Genomic DNA, 17434 nt, shown 5'->3' on the forward strand with positions numbered 1-17434 from the left:
TAAAGACAGTTTGAACAGCACAAATCTGATTTTTTCAAATCCAACCAAGGCCACTTTCATATATGGTCCTAAATCCGATACGTATCTGATATTTTGCAATGCGACTTCAGTCTGAATGGCCAGGTCGCATTTATTCGATATTTACGTTATTGAAATATGACAAACATCACAATTCTGCATCCTTACATTTTTACTTCCGAAAAAACACAGTGCGTGTCTGCGTGGTCACGTATTACGTCAGGACCTCTTTTGCTCATGTGGGTCACTTCAGGGTCGCATTCAATTCATACTCAAAACAGATAGAAGTCACATTTAATGTGTAATATGAAGAAGCACAGGAAAAAATCGGATTTCACCCAAAAATCCGAATTGTGCATTAAGACCTGCTGTCTGAACGTAGTGTTGGTCATTTTGTGCAGTTTATGCCACCGCCTGTTAACTGTTCAAATGAATAATATTCAGCAAACACAGCGACCGAGAAGAACCTGAGGTGGATATTGAACCCAGCAGAGCTGATACACTTTCCTAATGCTCGTGTTCAGCAACACTGCTTAATAAAAGACAGTCTTTAAATATTCATAATGTTTGTTCTGCTACAGTTGTCTCCCTGCTGGGTTTCAACAGTCGTTTTATGCGCTTTAAGTAAACACTGCATTCACTTAGCAACTTTTGTTGACCTCTCAAGGGAAAAGAAAATTATGTAAATCTTCTGTATAATCAAGTATGTGTTGTAAATGCTCTTTGGATTTCATCCCATCTTAGCCTTAATTATCTTTGTAATGCACAGTAATGTTGACCCTTCAGTTACCCTGAAATGTATTTGCAACATTGACTTGTTTTGCCCACTTTTCTGACAAAAACAAAATGAAAACTTCTCTTTTTTTTTTTTTTTTTTTTTTAATTTAGACGTGTTTTACTTCCAAAAAATCTTGCCATTTTCTTTGGTAGTGTGGTAGGTCCAATGCTTCTTCCAGTGAGCAGGATGCAAAAGAATCAGCCATAATCTGGATTCACTTTTCCCATTTTTGTGAACAGACTCGAGGCCTGACGCTGGTCTTGTAAAAGGGCAGAGTGGCAACAAAGTCCACCACATACATTCAGAATATGACGACGACGTGTCTTGTATCAAATGACAGTGGACTTTTAAAGCCTAATCTGATCATGATAGATATATGCAAAATGTGAATGACTGTATCCTATATCTTGTAGTGATGAGTAAACCTGAAAACCAACTGGTGTCCAACCAACTGGAAGAATAGAAATCAGATATGAAATAATGAATAAAAGTTTAGAAAAACAAATACAACAAAAGACACAATAACAAGATAAAGGAGTAAAATAAATGCTTTCAATACTACCACCAGCAGCAACAGTTGATAAATAAAGCAATACAAGCACAAAAAAAACAATCTGACAAACAGACATTGGTTTTAGAAATAGAATAACTGTTGAGAGGAAAACTTAAATCAAATCTAAATCGAACAGGAAATATTTCTGATTCCAGTCACATATTAGCTCATGGTCATAAGTATCACCAGTACAACTACCAAATGTAAAATGTTGGGTAACACTTTATAATAAGTACACACAATGAAGTATTAGTTAAGCATTAACAAATACTGAATTCATCATTTATAAAGCATATTTCTGACATGAATACTCATTAATATATGGTTTATAAGCACAGTTATAAATGTTTTACTCATCATTCATAAGCTCATCTACAATGTGCTTAATGATTGTATTTTCATACTTTATAAATTATGGATTCAGCGTTTACAAATTTCGTATTGCATTACTTACAAACTAGTTATGATGTGTATTTATGCTCGCACACACACTATTCAGACATGTACTAATTGTTACTGAATATGTTAGTAGGTATTTTATACTAACTCGCACATTTATTTTCCAATAGATGTCTTATAAACAGTTATTAATACAGAAATGCATTATTTCAGGTAGTTATAAAGCACTTACTACTTAATTATTAAGTATATGGTGTGAGCTCATCTAAAGTGTGCACTATTTATGCCATCTAAAGCATTTACAAATGAGATTTTCTGAATCTGATTCTGAATCCATAATTTATAAAGTATGAAAATACACTCATTAAGCATTTTGCAGATGAGCTTATTAACCCTTTCATGCACGATTTATGAGAACCTTAATCAAGATTTTTTTTTTTTTCCTGAGTGTTTTTATTCCTCTTTAGGCATGGAAAAAAAACAAAAAAAAACAAACAGAAAACAATGTAATATAATCTTTTTCAGCAACCTATTTTTCATGGAGTTACAAAAATGTCCACTCAGCTGGACACCATGTGTTAAATTTTAAAGGCAAAGAAACATGCATTTACTGATATACTGTGTGAAAACTATTAAATAAAAACATTTTAATGCTGCTAATTTGATGCTTTCTCACATTTTATCATACTCTAATACTAGTTATTACTTACTTTACTGAAATAATATGCAAAAAAAAAAAAAACTTCTTGTTTAAAAATGAAAAAAAAAAAAAAATCCTGTTAACTGCATTCTAATGACAATTTGCATTTTTTTTTAACTCAGACATGTTACTGCAGATCAGGATTATCTAGAACAGTCAAATTACAGTAATGGTATGAATGTCAGTGAATGGGATGATGCATAAGTGGCCATTGTGTTGGCTGATATGGAACTAAAACAGCAAAACCCATGAATATACAAGAAAACAGCTGGAGAAGAACTGTCCACTGGAGTGACCACTGTGCATGAAAGGTTTAATGATAAGTAAAACCTTTATAACTGTGCTTATAAACCATATACTAATGAGTATTCATGTCACAAATATGCTTTATAAATGATGAATTCAGTACTTGTTAATCCATAACTAATGAGCTTATTAATGAGGAGTAAAACCTTTTATAACTGTGCTTATTAACCACATATTAATGAGTATTCATGTCAGAAATATGCTTTATAAATGATGAATTCAGTATTTTTTAATGCTTAAGTAATGCTTCATAGTGTGTACTCGTTATAAAGTGTTACCAAATGTACCAATTCCAAATAACTGGTTGATGTTTTGAAATGAGAATATTTAGTCTCTCATTTTGCTTGTTTTTCTATCCAGAGGAGATCCTCCAGACCCATGTGGCTCACTGGTGGTCCCCTGACGGAGAGCGGTTGGCCTTTCTGGTGCTTAATGACAGCCTGGTTCCCAACATGGCTGTACCACGCTTCACAGGCATGACATACCCCAAAGGCAAGCAGTACCCCTACCCCAAGGTAAAGGACATTTACATACAAGCACTGTAATATCACTGGACTGTTGATTCATGGGATACCTGTAGGGCTGCACAGATAATTGAATTTTAATCATGATCACGATTTTTGGCTGCCACCATTAAATTAAGCTGATCGTCGGTGATATTTACATTTAAAATGATAGACAGACAGACAGACGGACGGACAGACAGACAGACAGACAGACAGACAGACAGACAGACAGACAGACAGACAGACAGACAGACAGACAGACAGACAGACAGACAGACAGACAGACAGACAGATAGATAGATAGATAGATAGATAGATAGATAGATAGATAGATAGATAGATAGATAGACAAACTATACATAATAAATTAAAAGTAAATAGAGAGAGGGATAGATAGAGAGAGGGATAGATAGAGGGATGGAGGGATGGAATGGATAGATAAGAGAGAGAAGGAGGGAGGGAGGAAGGGATAGATAGATAGATAGATAGATAGATAGATAGATAGATAGATAGATAGATAGATAGATAGATAGATAGATAGATAGAAAGATAGATAGATAGATAGATAGATAGATAGATAGATAGATAGATAGATAGATAGATAGATAGATAGATAGATAGATAGATAGATAGATAGATAGATGTTTTCCCTAACATGATGAATAATTGTGATTACAATATTGATCCAAATAATCATGATTATCATTTTGGCAATAATTGTGCAGCCCTAGATACCTGAGCCATGTTTTCTGGAAAATATGAAGTTGAAGCGAACATCAAACAGTTAAACCAGTTTGGAGTTTCACATTATTCTCTGCTGGTGCATCTTTAAAACAGTCTTCACTTAATATTTTATTGTGAATAGAAAAAAAAATTGATGTCTGCAAGGCTTTGATTGACAGCTTATTCACCTGCTAAAAATTATTTTCACTGCTTTTTCATTTTGAATAAAACATTTTTCCCCTGACATCGCAGCTGTTGAATACCCTGCTAACCTTTGTACTTTGATTCCAGCTGCTGTTGTTTGTATTTGATAGACTTCTCCACGATCACTCAATATAGCCTCACTGTTGATTACTGTATACCTGATTTTCTTAATTTCTTCTATTCATGTATTTAAAATGCCACTTTATTCTTGTAATCTTCTGACTCTTTATTCGTGATTTTTTTTTTTTTTTTTTTCTGTCAGCATGGCTGTAATTCTCTGTCTGTATTGGGACTAACACAAAAGAATATTATGTAACAACCAAACAAGAAGGACTGATTGAACATTTTATATTGTAGCACTGATGCAGAACCTTTGTACGTCGAATACACTAAAACAAGTGCATTGACAGAATGCATGTGCTTGGCCTTAACAAAATAACTGATTTAGAAAAGTGCACGCATCATGCATAGATTTTGCATGACAACACATGCGTGGATGTGCACTTTAAAGGGGCTTTTAAAATTGCAGCGCCCAATAAATTATTCATTCTAATTCACTACATCAAGGTGTAGCACGTTATTAGTCACACTTGCCATTTTGGAGAGTGTTGTATAATGCATTTCCAGTGTTTGTGCGTCTAAAGTGTGGGCTGTTGTTGTGAATGCAGGCTGGTCAACCCAACCCGGCAGTGAAGCTTTATGTCGTCAATCTTTACGGGCCGACGCACACGCTGGAGCTGATGCCTCCTGAGAGTCTGAAGCTGCGGTGAGTAGTGCCGCTTTTGCACTTGTCAAACTTTTGCATCAGCCGACATGCCATTTAAACAGCTGCTTTGGATATTTTAAATTTTAGATGATAATTTCTTTTCCCTCACCTCACCAGACGCTTAGTACCTTTAAATTGGAAAGTCATGTATGCCACAGTTTACCGCTGCAGCTTTTAGCTTCAGCGCAGATAGTTCACAGGGACAGAGCCCGACCTGGTTCTGTTAAGGTGAAACATTATTCCATTATTGTTTTACGTTGAACACACATACACGTTTCACTCCTACATATTTTAGTGAATTATCCCAGTATATCCCAATATACCTGAAAAATTCATTATGTTTATGCATTTGGCAGACGCTTTCTTCCAAAGCGACTTACAGGGGAAAACCAATTAAATCACTCAATCAATCAAATTTTATTCATATAGCGCCAGATCACAAAAAAAAGTTCTCTCATGACACTTTATATATAGAGTTGGTCAAAACCAGACTCTAAGCCAATTTACAGAAACCCAACAGAATCCTCCAGGAGCAAACACTTGTGACTGGTGACAGTGGCGAGATAAAACTTCCCTTTAACAGCAGAAACCTCGAGCAGACCCAGACTCCTGGAGGATGGCTGTCTGCCTTGACCAGTTGGGGTTAAAGAGAGAGGGTAAAGAAAGAGAAAAAGAGAGAGCGATAGAGATAGAGACTGGGGGAGAAGGGGGGAGTAGGGGGAGACACATGGAGGCAGTTGAGGATAAGTGAGTGGTGATGATGAGGGCAGGAGAGAGGCAGGACCACCGCAGCAGGTCCAGAAATAATCCTGGAAGATTATGAAAAACTAGAAGCACTCGGAGAGCGCAGACCTCCGCCAAGGCTGATCAGTGCCCCCCCCCCCCGTGGGCCCCCCCACGCCAAGGAGGTTATGTTTTTGCCAGGGTTTGTTTGTCTGTCTGTCTGTTTGTCTGTCCGTTAGTGTGCAACATAACTCAAAAAGTTATGGACAGATTTTGATGAAATTTTCAGGGTTTGTTGGAAATGGGATAAGGAAGAAATGATTACATTTTGGTGGTGATCGGGGGTCACTGATCAGCCTTGGTCTGCGCCCCCCCCGTGGGCCCCCCCACCCCCGATCACCACCAAAATTTAATCATTTCTTCCTTATCCCATTTCCAACAAACCCTGAAAATTTCATCAAAATCTGTCCATAACTTTTTGAGTTATGTTGCACACTAACAGACAGACAAACAGACAAACAAACAAACCCTGGCAAAAACATAACCTCCTTGGCGGAGGTAACAAAAAGTATTCTGCAAGTTACAGTAATGATTTATTGACTCATAATAATAATAATGATATATTCCAGTGAATGAAACTTTCTTAAAGGTGCTGGAGACTTTTGTCACCAATTTTTCATCAGATCTGTAAAACCTCAGTCATATCCTCAGTATCGCTAATCTGTAAGTCTTTCTGTGATCACTCACTGGAATCTCTTGCATTACGGTGAACAATTTCGAAGTGCCATCCACTATAAACAGTCCATGTGTTTACAAACGAGCCGGGAGGAAACTCGACATCTTCAGAATTTTGTCGTGACATGCTTTGCAGGAAGTGAAGGCTTGTGCAGCCACCTTACAGCAGCAGCTGGAACAGACACGATCCTAAACGGCAGGAACTCCCTTCCTTCTATGCATATTCCTCCAGCCGTTTCCGCATTTCTGCATGTTTGTTCCATCCATATAATACCATATGGTTGTGCTGCCGCTGTCAGGTGGCTGTGTGAACCTCCGTTTCCCACAATGCACATCGCAACAAAATTCCCGTCCCGGGTTGGTTTGTAAACACACGGTTTGTTTATGGTGAATGGCACTAAGAAATTGTTCATTGTAATGCAAGAGATTTAAGTGAGTAATCACAGAAAGACTTACAGATTCGTGATACTTAGGCTATGACTGAGGTTTTACAGATTTGATAAAAAATTGGTCACAAAAGTCTCCAGCACCTTTAAACTAATGCCTTTGCATCTTGGATTAATTAGAAACTATATCAAAAGTACATAAATTATCAAAATGTTTCTTATCTCATCTAGCTCTCATTTTTGAGCAAGTATCTAATCATTATGAGAAATGAAGCCATTGTTATCAGATACTAAGTCATATCTAGCTCGGCATCAGCAGTGATCTGCCAGCCTCCTTCTAAAACCTCCCCTCTATCATGAACAAGACCCTGTGATACTTAAACTCCTCCACTAGGGGCAGCAGCTCATTGCTAATGTCATTGTTGGTTTCACAAAGACAGCGTGAAACAGTGGATCGTCTCAAAGAGGAAGGATTTATTTGGCATACGCAGGGTAAACAGGCACACTGACAGAGTATCGGCATCTGAATACAAGTTGCATATGGCGACAGGTGTTTTTATGGTTTCTTCAGAGTTGTTCCACGTATATGCTACGTAAGTTGCAGATAAGTCCATGGCTTAGTTGGCGCATCTGTATTCCAGAAGGGCCTCCACACAATATGCTCAGTACATGGTGTTATGTAGATGAGATGTGTGCAGAACCGAAGATTATTTCTCACAGCTTGTATGAACTTTATACACAGTATGAGTGTGTACAAAGGTCACATGTAGTATAACATGATTAAGTACAACATAATAAAAGTATCGATCTACACTAACATGAAACATGGGAAGTCTACTGTTTTCCAGCTCAGAGCCATGGCTTCAGACTTGGAGGTGTTGATCCTCATCCAAGCCTTTTCGCACTTTGTGGTAAACTGCCTAAGACGTTCATAGCTTGATGAAGCCAACAGGACCATATCATCTGCAAAAAGCAGAAGTGCAATCCTGAGGTCATTGAACCAGACACCCTCCATTCCCTGGATGCATCTAGAAATTTTGCCCATAAAAATAATGAACAGTGACAAAAACAGAGTTGAGCCCACATTGAAAATGCACCTGACTAACTGGCAGTAAAAAAATGTTAAAGAAGCTCTGTCTCACCATCCATACAGGCCCTGAGCAGCCCACAACATAAAACCAAAGCACCCCCCACATGAAATGTCCAGCAGGTTTCAGTAGGGCTGCTCGATTATAGAAAAAAAAATAATCACAATTATTTTAGCAATAATTGAAATCACGATTATTAAAAATGATTATTTGTTAACCTTAAAGTTGTTTATTTTTTTCTTGCAAAACAATGTAAAATATACTCTTTAAACATTAATAAAGCTTTTAACCACTAAAACAAAGTATGTTCACTTTTTTACGAAACAAAAAAATCTTTTAATGCAAATAAGTGTACTGTAAATTCAAGTATGTTTCCTTTTGTAAACAAATAGTGCACTGTAATTAAACTGCTATAGACTTGCCATAGAACTGTAGCAATAAAAAAAAAAAAAAAAAAAAAAACTCACGTAAAGTGCAAATTATAAATTTAAGTATGTTCAATGTAGTATGAAACAGTAAATTCAGTGGCGTGCCGTGAGGTTTCAGTTCAGACCTTCTGTATACATCAGCCATCTAGAAGACGCACGTTAGGGTTATATGGGTTAGGTTAGGTTAATACGGGAGTTGCAGCGTAAAGAGATTCGGAGACTGAAGATTGCATTGCGGACGAAGTTGTAGACGGAGTTGTTTTTATGTGTTTTAGTTTTTCATAAGATTATGATAAAGGTGGCGGTGGTTAAACTTTAGATGGTTAAAAAGGTTTGTTGTGTTACCGGTCGGTGTGGACACAACTACGAAACACTTTTTGCACGTGATGTGTTTTTGCTCTTCGTCTTCTTCATCAAACCCAAAGTGATTCCATACAATTGAATTTGACTTGCCTTTTTTGTTTACCAAGCACTTCTGCTGTGATTCTCTTGCCGTTTTTCCAGACCGCTAGGTACAACTTTCCTCTTGGGGTGGACCTGCCGGCTAGCAGGCAGCAGTAGCTTAGAGGGGGGCGGGGCAGAGCAGCTCATGGTAGCTTGCGTGCGCGTGAATTAAAAGGACTCAAAATTAATAATCGTTTTTTTCTCGATTACATAATTTTTGTAATCGTTGCGTGTAATAATCGAAATCGTAATTGAATTTCGATTAATTGCACAGCCCTAGGTCTCAGTCAAATTTCTTGTCAACCAGTTTGGCAAACTCCTGTGCAGCCTTAAGCTCACTGATATGGGTAAAGAGTTGGTCAAATATTGCATAACTAGGATGAAAACCACATTGTTTTGGGGTTAGACGGTTAGACGTTCAGCCAGACTCTGCTTCTACCACAGCAAAAGCCTTCCCTCGGAGACAAGGGGCGATTTCAGACTGACTATCTGGATCCGTGCTATACCTGGATACAACCATACCTTTCCTGCAGATGTTATGTTCACGAGCACATAGCTTGTGCCCAAGAACGAGTGGGGGTTACAGGGCTGAAACATTGGGTGACGGTGTGGAAGGAATTCTGTAGCTGTCTAACAAACACGGAAGTGACAAACCTTTACGTCATCAACTGAGCAACCGTTCTGTTCATTTGTTTACAATGGCGGCAAGACAGGCAATATTATTACCTCCGCCAAGGAGGTTATGTTTTTGCCAGGGTTTGTTTGTTTGTTTGTTTGTCTGTTTGTTTGTCTGTCCGTTAGTGTGCAACATAACTCAAAAAGTTATGGACAGATTTGGATGAAATTTTCAGGGTTTGTTGGAAATGGGATAAGGAAGAAATGATTAAATTTTGGAGGTGATCGGGGGTGGGGGGGCCCACTGATCAGCCTTGGCGGAGGTCTGCGCTCTCCGAGTGCTTCTAGTTCTATCTGTTAGCCTGTCTGAGGCAAAGAGAAGAAGAACTACCGTAGTTGTCCCTGATATATCACTGGGCGGTTCGGTTGATAAGGCGAGCCCGTGCCACATGAATCCGAGGCTGGTATGGTGGTTCGGTCACTTCTGGTCTTGGGTACAGATTGCTTTCACACAAGCAACATTCCGTACTGGAATCCACGCAGTCCGTACCCAGGATTACCTTCTCAGGTGGACTTGGGTACGGTACTCACACATGGAACATTTGCATTCACATTGATAACATTAAGTGGCCTTTGGGGTCCAGTGGACTCGGATACAGACTCGGATACCCAGTCTGAAAAGTGGGAGCCCCCTTTAGATGGAACACACCCATTGGCTTTTTTTCCTAAAAAAGGAAACATCTACCACAGTCTTGTGATGTATTTGTTTATTTCATTGTGTAGGACAGAGCTGCTGACCAAGGTTATAATAGTTTTGGATTTTTCATTCTAGTTTAGTTTTATTTAGTTTTGACTTTTTTTTTCTCTAATTCAGGTAGTTTTAATTCATTTTTAGAGCAGGTTTGCTAGTTTTTATTAGTTTTCATTTTCTTCTAAATGCTTAGTTTTAGTATAGTTTTAGGATTTTTTTTTTTTTTTATATATCTTTTGTCTTTTTCTCCATCGTATTCCAATAAATCCCATACAGGATTTTGCTGCTTTCTCCTTTACTTTAGTCTCCATGTTTCCAGGTAGAGTGGGGATGAGAAGATGACTCTAAATGACAAGTGATGACAAGTGACGGACCGTGAAGTGTCATATGGTGCCAGCAGCTAAAATTGCTAGAACGAAATAAATCGATTTCGAATCAATCCGACGTTGACAAAGACAAAAATGAAAGAAATTTTATCTGCAATTTTTATACGTTTTAGCTTTTGTAAGCACACAATACAGTTTCAGTTACGTTTTTTTTTTTTTTTTAATTATAGTTTTTATTTATTTCAGTTAATGAAAATGTTTCTTCAGTTCTGGTTTTCGTCATTTCGTTAGTTTTCGTTAACGATAATAACCTTGCTGCTGTCTTTAACAAAGCTTTGTAAAATAAGAGAGTCTGAACACAGAACCTCATTTCAGTGTTAAAAGACTGGAAACTTCTTCAACTCACTGACAGGACTTTGAGGGGGCAGCAGCTTGACACTGAAGTTATTCTAAACAGTTGTAAAACTTGAGGAAGTTGGCAACTTTAAGATGCATCCTTCACCCAAGTTCAGTTCCCAGCTCCAAAAATGTTTTGTACTCTGATTTCAGTAACAATATCCTTAAGTCATATCAAATATTTATATCATCAAATATATAACTACTGCTCACAAGGACTTGCTCTTAACCCTTCATATTTCACTCATAGAAATACTGTGAAATTCAAAATTTCAACCTCAATGTGTTATTGGACGACATAACAAAAACTTTATTACTTTTGTGAAATTTTTCAGTCTTTTTTATTGTCATGTAGAAAATCAAGGTCAATGAAATTACTATGTTTGGTTCTTTGCCCATAAAAAAAAATACAAGTATACATAATTGATTCTGTTGGGTTTCTGTAGAATTGACTTAGAGTCTGGTTTTGACCAACTCTATATATAAAATGTCAAGAGATAACTTTTTGTGATCTGGCACTATATAAATAAAATTTGATTGATTGAGTGATTTAATTGGTTTTCCCCTGTAAGTCGCTTTGGAAAAAAGCGTCTGCCAAATGCGTAAACATAAACATAAACACATAAACATAAAAAATACAAGAAAAACACATGTATTTTAGAACATTAGAACATTTTTAAAACATTAGACCAACATAAGTGCTGATCCAGACACCTGTCAACATCCACATTATCCCTTTGAACATTATTCCTTACATTAGTACCATTACTTCATGGTACCTCACAAAGCAGGTACACTCACTGTTAGGGATGGGAATCGTGAACCGGTTCTTTTTGAGAACCGGGTCCCAGTAGCTCGATTCCTAGGAATCATTTGCCTGCCTGCTTAACAATTCTGCTTATCGATTCCGCCTTTGTTGCGCATGTGCGATGACGTCACGCGTACGCTGCATTGTTTTGGTCAGAACGTAGCCAACATGGTGTTAAGGTAGAAACGGTCTAAAAAGACGACATCAGGTCCACTTGTAACACTTGAAAAGCTTCCACTTCTTCAAAAGGGTGGAATCCCTCCTATCTGCTAAAGCATTTGTCCACAGCATGTGATTCATTTACAGGAATGTCATGTATTCAATGCACTACTTAGTGGCAATTGTGAATGTAGTGGCAGAGTGAACGCTGGGCCCAGTTCCAGTCCCAGTGCGGGCAACAAACGTCGTACCCCCTCAAATACAAGTTTCCGAAGGTAGGGGAAAGGAAATGAGGTGCACAACAACGGGAGACGAGTCGAGCCGAGTTGAACTGGTTCCACCTTAAGTTGCACGCCCCCACCAACCAGGCTTGGTGTCATCTCTTATTATTATTTGTACATACTGTATATGGTATATTTTCTGTGCAGAGATGGAAATATAAAATAAAAGACACACCCGTTTGTACTCTTTTATTCCCTCACTCAATGAGAATCGATAAGAGAACACCCATTTATTGAAAGAAATTGAAATTTCGCACTATAGCGCCCCCTACAAATGTACATTTACAAAAATGACATCAGTTCGGACATACGAACACCGATTTGGCTTAAATTTGACTCAGACGTCTATCTCTCAGGCCTACACCCATTTATCAGAAAAATTTGAAATTCGGTGCTATAGCGTCCCCTACAATTTTACCTTTACGAAAATTACTTCACGTTAGACATACAAACACCAATTTTGCTCAAATTTGAATCAGTTGTCAATCTCCCAGGCCTACACCTATTTATCAAAAGAAAATGACATTTCACTAAATAGCGCCCCCTACAAATTTACCTTCACAAAAACTGCATTAATTCAAACATACGAACACCGATTTGGCTCAAACTTGACTCAGTGGTAAATCTCGCAGGTCTACACCCATTCAAAGGAAGAAATTCAATTTTAGCTGCATAGCACCCCCTACAGATTTATTTATACTAAAATTTCTTTAGTTTGGACATAAAACCAAAGATCTGCCTCAAATTTGAATCAGTTGTCAATCTCCCAGGCCTACACCCATTCGTCAGAAGACATTGAAATTTAGTGCTAGAGCGCCACCTGCTGAACGATGGACATACTTCTACTGGACGTGCCCGTGGTGAGGGCCTTCAGATGCCGCTTGCAGCTTTAATTCTCTTTCTTCTGTTATATAATTATACACAGAGTAACAACTGAACAGAATTTGTATCCCAGATAATTCACACATAAATGCAGAATGTGAAATAACCCGTGTAACTGTGATGTTTCCATAGAGAACATTATGTGACCATGGTCAAGTGGATCAGCAAGACAAAGACATCAGTTCGATGGTTGAACCGGGCGCAGAATATCTCCATTCTGACTGTGTGCGACACCACCACTGGAGCCTGTGTCACGGTGAGTGTTGACCCTCCTCCATCCACTGAATGATCCGAAAAGTACAGCAAAATCACACAGAAGCTGAGAGTAAAGACAGGTGGAATTCAGTGACATCTGCAGAGGACGATTAGGAGACACATCCAGATAAGGTCTGGTCTGTTTTCCCTTTGTACTGCATTATCACTAGTGTTGTGCAAGTTACTTGCAAACTGGAATCCATTACAGATTACTTGTTACTGTTATTTAAAAGCAGTTCCTTACCTTATGATTTTACTGTCTCAGAATTGTAATGCGTTACGTGACTCCTGTATTACTTTGAGTTACATAGAGACTCTTGTCATAACTAGAGTGTGCGCAGTAGAATCCCCCCCACCCCCCAAAGTCAAATAATAACACCCCCCCCCCCCAGTACAAGAAATAGGTGAGCTGCATAATATTTATTGCTAGTATGTTTCTTTTAACTATCTATGAGAGTCTTCTGCAGTATGTGTAGGTTATGTGATTGCATCTTTGTTCTAGTCCAGGGGTGTCAAACTCATTTGAGTTCAGGGGCCACATACAGACTAATATGTTATAAAGTGGGCTGGACCTGTAAAATAATATAAATAATAGGATAAGAACTGATAAATAATGTCAACACCAAAGTTTTCTCTATGTTTTTGAGTGAAAAAAAGTCAAATTCCATAATGAAAATGTTTACATCTACAAACTGTACTTGAACATAACATGAACAAATATGAACAACTCGAAAATTCTTAAGAAAAATTAGTGTAATTTTAGCAGTATTACACTGTAGTTTATCATTTATACATGTGCATCATAACTTATAGATCACAGTGGATCTACAAATACACAAAACATGTAGTAACAGGCAGAATATTGGTAAAATTCTACATACTTCTCTTACAACATTTCAGGATATTAAAATTTTTTGTAAAAGGCTAGTCTGTAAATGTAAACATTTTTGTGTAATTTTACCTTTTTTATATTAAAACAAAGACAGAAATTTGTAGTTTTCTTTATTTATAGGTTATTATGATAGTGTTTTGCTGGTCTGACCCATTTTAGATCGAAATGACCTAAAATGATTTTAACACCATTGATTGTTGATATCTTCAGTGTACTTTTTGCATTTCACAAATTCATCTCACGGGCCAGATTGGACCCTTTGATGGGCCGGATTTGGCCACATGTTTGACACCTGTGTTCTAGTCTAATACTTCTTTAAATATATTTTTATTTCACACAGGAGAATCCTCCAAATACCGTACAAACATAATCATACTGGGTCTCACTTTTTACAATTCTCCTCTGTGCATTCTTCCCACCTCCCATCCCTTAAGAAATAAATCAACTAAACACACACAAAAGTAACAAGCCAAAAATATACATATCTAAAGAAAGATAAATAAACAAATACATAATAATAATAATAATAATAATAATAATAATAATAAAAATCATAATAAAATAAAAATAATAATAATTAAAAAAAATAAATTCTCATCATCCTCACAAAAACATTAATAAGGGTAACAACATAAGCATGAACATAATTATGCATACTGTAACATAAATAGCAATAATAGGGCAGTATTTGTTATCTACAAACTCAAACTTTCTCCATACCAGAAAGTAGAGGCAACCAAAATTCATTAAAGAGATGGCCCCGATTGTATTTATCCAAAGTCAGTTTCTCTAAAGGTAAAAGAGAAGACAGTTGTTCATGGAAGATCTTAAAGGATGGAGGGGAGTCATTCTTCCAAAATAGAAGTAGGCATTTCTTTGCGAAGTAAGTGATCAGAATTAGTATCCTGCATTTTTTATGATCTAACTGTAACTTATATGTGTCATTTAACAAATACAGACTGCTGCTTAGTCTAATACTTCTGTTATTAACTGGCAGCTTCACCTGTGCAGCTTCTGGGGTCCAACAGAAATTTCCCTAAGGGGACAAAAAAGTGTATCATATTGTATCATATCGTTAAACACGCAGAAGTACATGTGGATGGATAGCTCAGTAAGTAATGCTATGGTCTGTGACTGTTTGTGAACCATGGGGTCGCCTGAAATTTCTAGTAATTGATAAAAATTTTAAAAAGGCTGCAGCAACGTGTCTAGACTCAGCTGTCCCATTAAATATGGTGAGTTGACAAAGACAATCCCAGTACATAAAGACATGACAAACTGTGAGTCTGAAACTGAAGCGCTGTGGTTCTGTTTATCTGTCAAATGTTCATTGTGGTCAGTTTCAGATGCTGCAGCTCTTTCATAATTCATAGTTTCAGTTCTTGTTTGTTCAGTATTAATCGTCAGCCTTGTAAATCCAAGCTGGACTGACTGTACATATCCTGACCAAGGAAAATAAAATTCTCACTTTGTGCAGTAATCTACACCTGGATTTTCTGCCTCCGTCCATTATAATATACATTATATAGACTAAATGTCGTCTAAAATTAACGATTATTTACAACATACACTGAACAAAAATATAAATGCTCCACTTTTGTTTTTGCTCCCATTTTTCAAGAGCTGAACTCAAAGATCTAAAACTTTTTCTGTGTACACACAAGGTTTATTTCTCTCAAATATTGTTCACAAATCTGTTTAAATTTGTGTTAGTGAACACTTCTCCTTTGCTGAGATAATCCATCCACCTCACAGGTGTGGCATATCAAGATGCTGATTAGACAGCAGGATTTTTGCACAGGTGTGCCTTAGGCTGGCCACAATAAAAAGCCACTCTAAAATGTGCAGTTTTATCACACAGCACAATACCACAGATGTCACAAGTTTTGAGGGAATATGAAATTGGCATGCTGACTTCAGGAATCTCCACCAGAGCTTTTGCCTGTGAATTGAATGTTCATTTCTCTACCATAAGCCATCTCCAAAGCTGTTTCAGAGAATTCATGAAGAAGACTGTGCGAGGAAAATGGTGGTCACACCAAATACTGACTGGTTTTCTGACCCCCCTGGACCACCCAATACAGTAAAAGTGCACATTTTAGAGTGGCCTTTTATTGTGGCCAGCCTAAGTCACACCTGTGCAATAATCCTGCTTTCTAATCAGCATCTTGATCTGCCACACCTGTGAGGTGGATGGATTATCTCAGCAAAGGACAAAGGAGAAGTGCTCACTAACACAGATTTAGACAAATTTATGAACAATATTTGAGAGAAATTGGCCTTTTGTGTACATAGAAAAAGTTTTAGATCTTTGAGTTCAGCTCATGAAAAATGGGAGCAAAAACAAAAGTGTGGCATTTATATTTTTGTTCAGTGTAGTATAGCAAACCATTACATGATCAAAAACAAATTAATTTTAGCAAAAAACAGTCTCCGTTTTGAATGTCTGGGGTCGCCAGAAATTTGTGATGTTGAAAAGGTTGGGAAGCAGTGGTCTATGATGTTTGAATCCCAGCAGGAACACTTGCATTTTTTCAACGTTTGACATGTTCTAACAGGGGGTGCTGAGGTCACCGGTAGATAAATCCGCAATCAATAAAGAATTCTAACTAGTCATAGAAACGTTATCTTACCTTGTCATTGCTGATCACAGGGATCATGCTAACTAGCTTCTGTAAAGCAGGGTTAGGGTTAGTAATGAGCATACGTACATGTGGACAATGGACTGTCTTCTGCTGTGTTCACCCATTGGCTGAACACCAACAGGAAATAGAACTTTACTGATGCATTTTTGATTCCTTAAGGCAGGGGTGTCAAACTCATTTTAGTTCAGTTCCACATTCAGCTAAATTTGATCTGAAGTGGGCCAAACCAGTAAAATAATAATATTATAATAACCCTAACAATGTCAATTCCAAACTTTTCTCTATGTTTTAGAGCGAAAAAAGTTGATTTACATTATGAAAAGTTTTACATCTACAAACTATCCTTTCAAAACATGGGAATAACATGAAAAAAACTGAAAAAATAAGTGTAATTATAACAATATTATGCCTCAGTTGTGCAGTACACATGTACATTATAACTTACAGATCACAGTGGATCTACAAATACACAAAACATTTAATAACAGACAGAATATTGTTAAAATAAAAATTAAAAAAAAAAAAAAAACAACTCTGAAGACATTTCAGGTTGTTTATATTTGTTCAGGTTATTCACATTTTTGCGAAATTATACTTTGTTTTAGTGTAAATACATGAAAATATTTACATTTACAAAGAGAAAAATTTGGAGTTTTCATTATTTATA

At 37.1% G+C, this 17434-nt stretch overlaps 1 protein-coding gene across 2 annotated transcripts in view; it reads left to right on the forward strand.

The window, feature by feature from the left end:
* dpp10 (dipeptidyl peptidase like 10) overlaps positions 1-17434 on the forward strand; it is a 618779-nt gene that overhangs the window by 526067 nt on the left and 75278 nt on the right. For both annotated transcript variants that reach the window (XM_030124182.1, XM_030124183.1), the window contains exons 9-11: positions 3115-3269; positions 4856-4953; positions 13108-13231. In XM_030124182.1, the coding sequence (XP_029980042.1) occupies positions 3115-3269; positions 4856-4953; positions 13108-13231 (377 nt within the window). The remainder of the gene's footprint in view (positions 1-3114; positions 3270-4855; positions 4954-13107; positions 13232-17434) is intronic.

Source organism: Sphaeramia orbicularis, chromosome 21 (assembly GCF_902148855.1).
Source record: "Sphaeramia orbicularis chromosome 21, fSphaOr1.1, whole genome shotgun sequence".
In the NCBI taxonomy this organism is placed as follows: Eukaryota; Metazoa; Chordata; class Actinopteri; order Kurtiformes; family Apogonidae; genus Sphaeramia; species Sphaeramia orbicularis.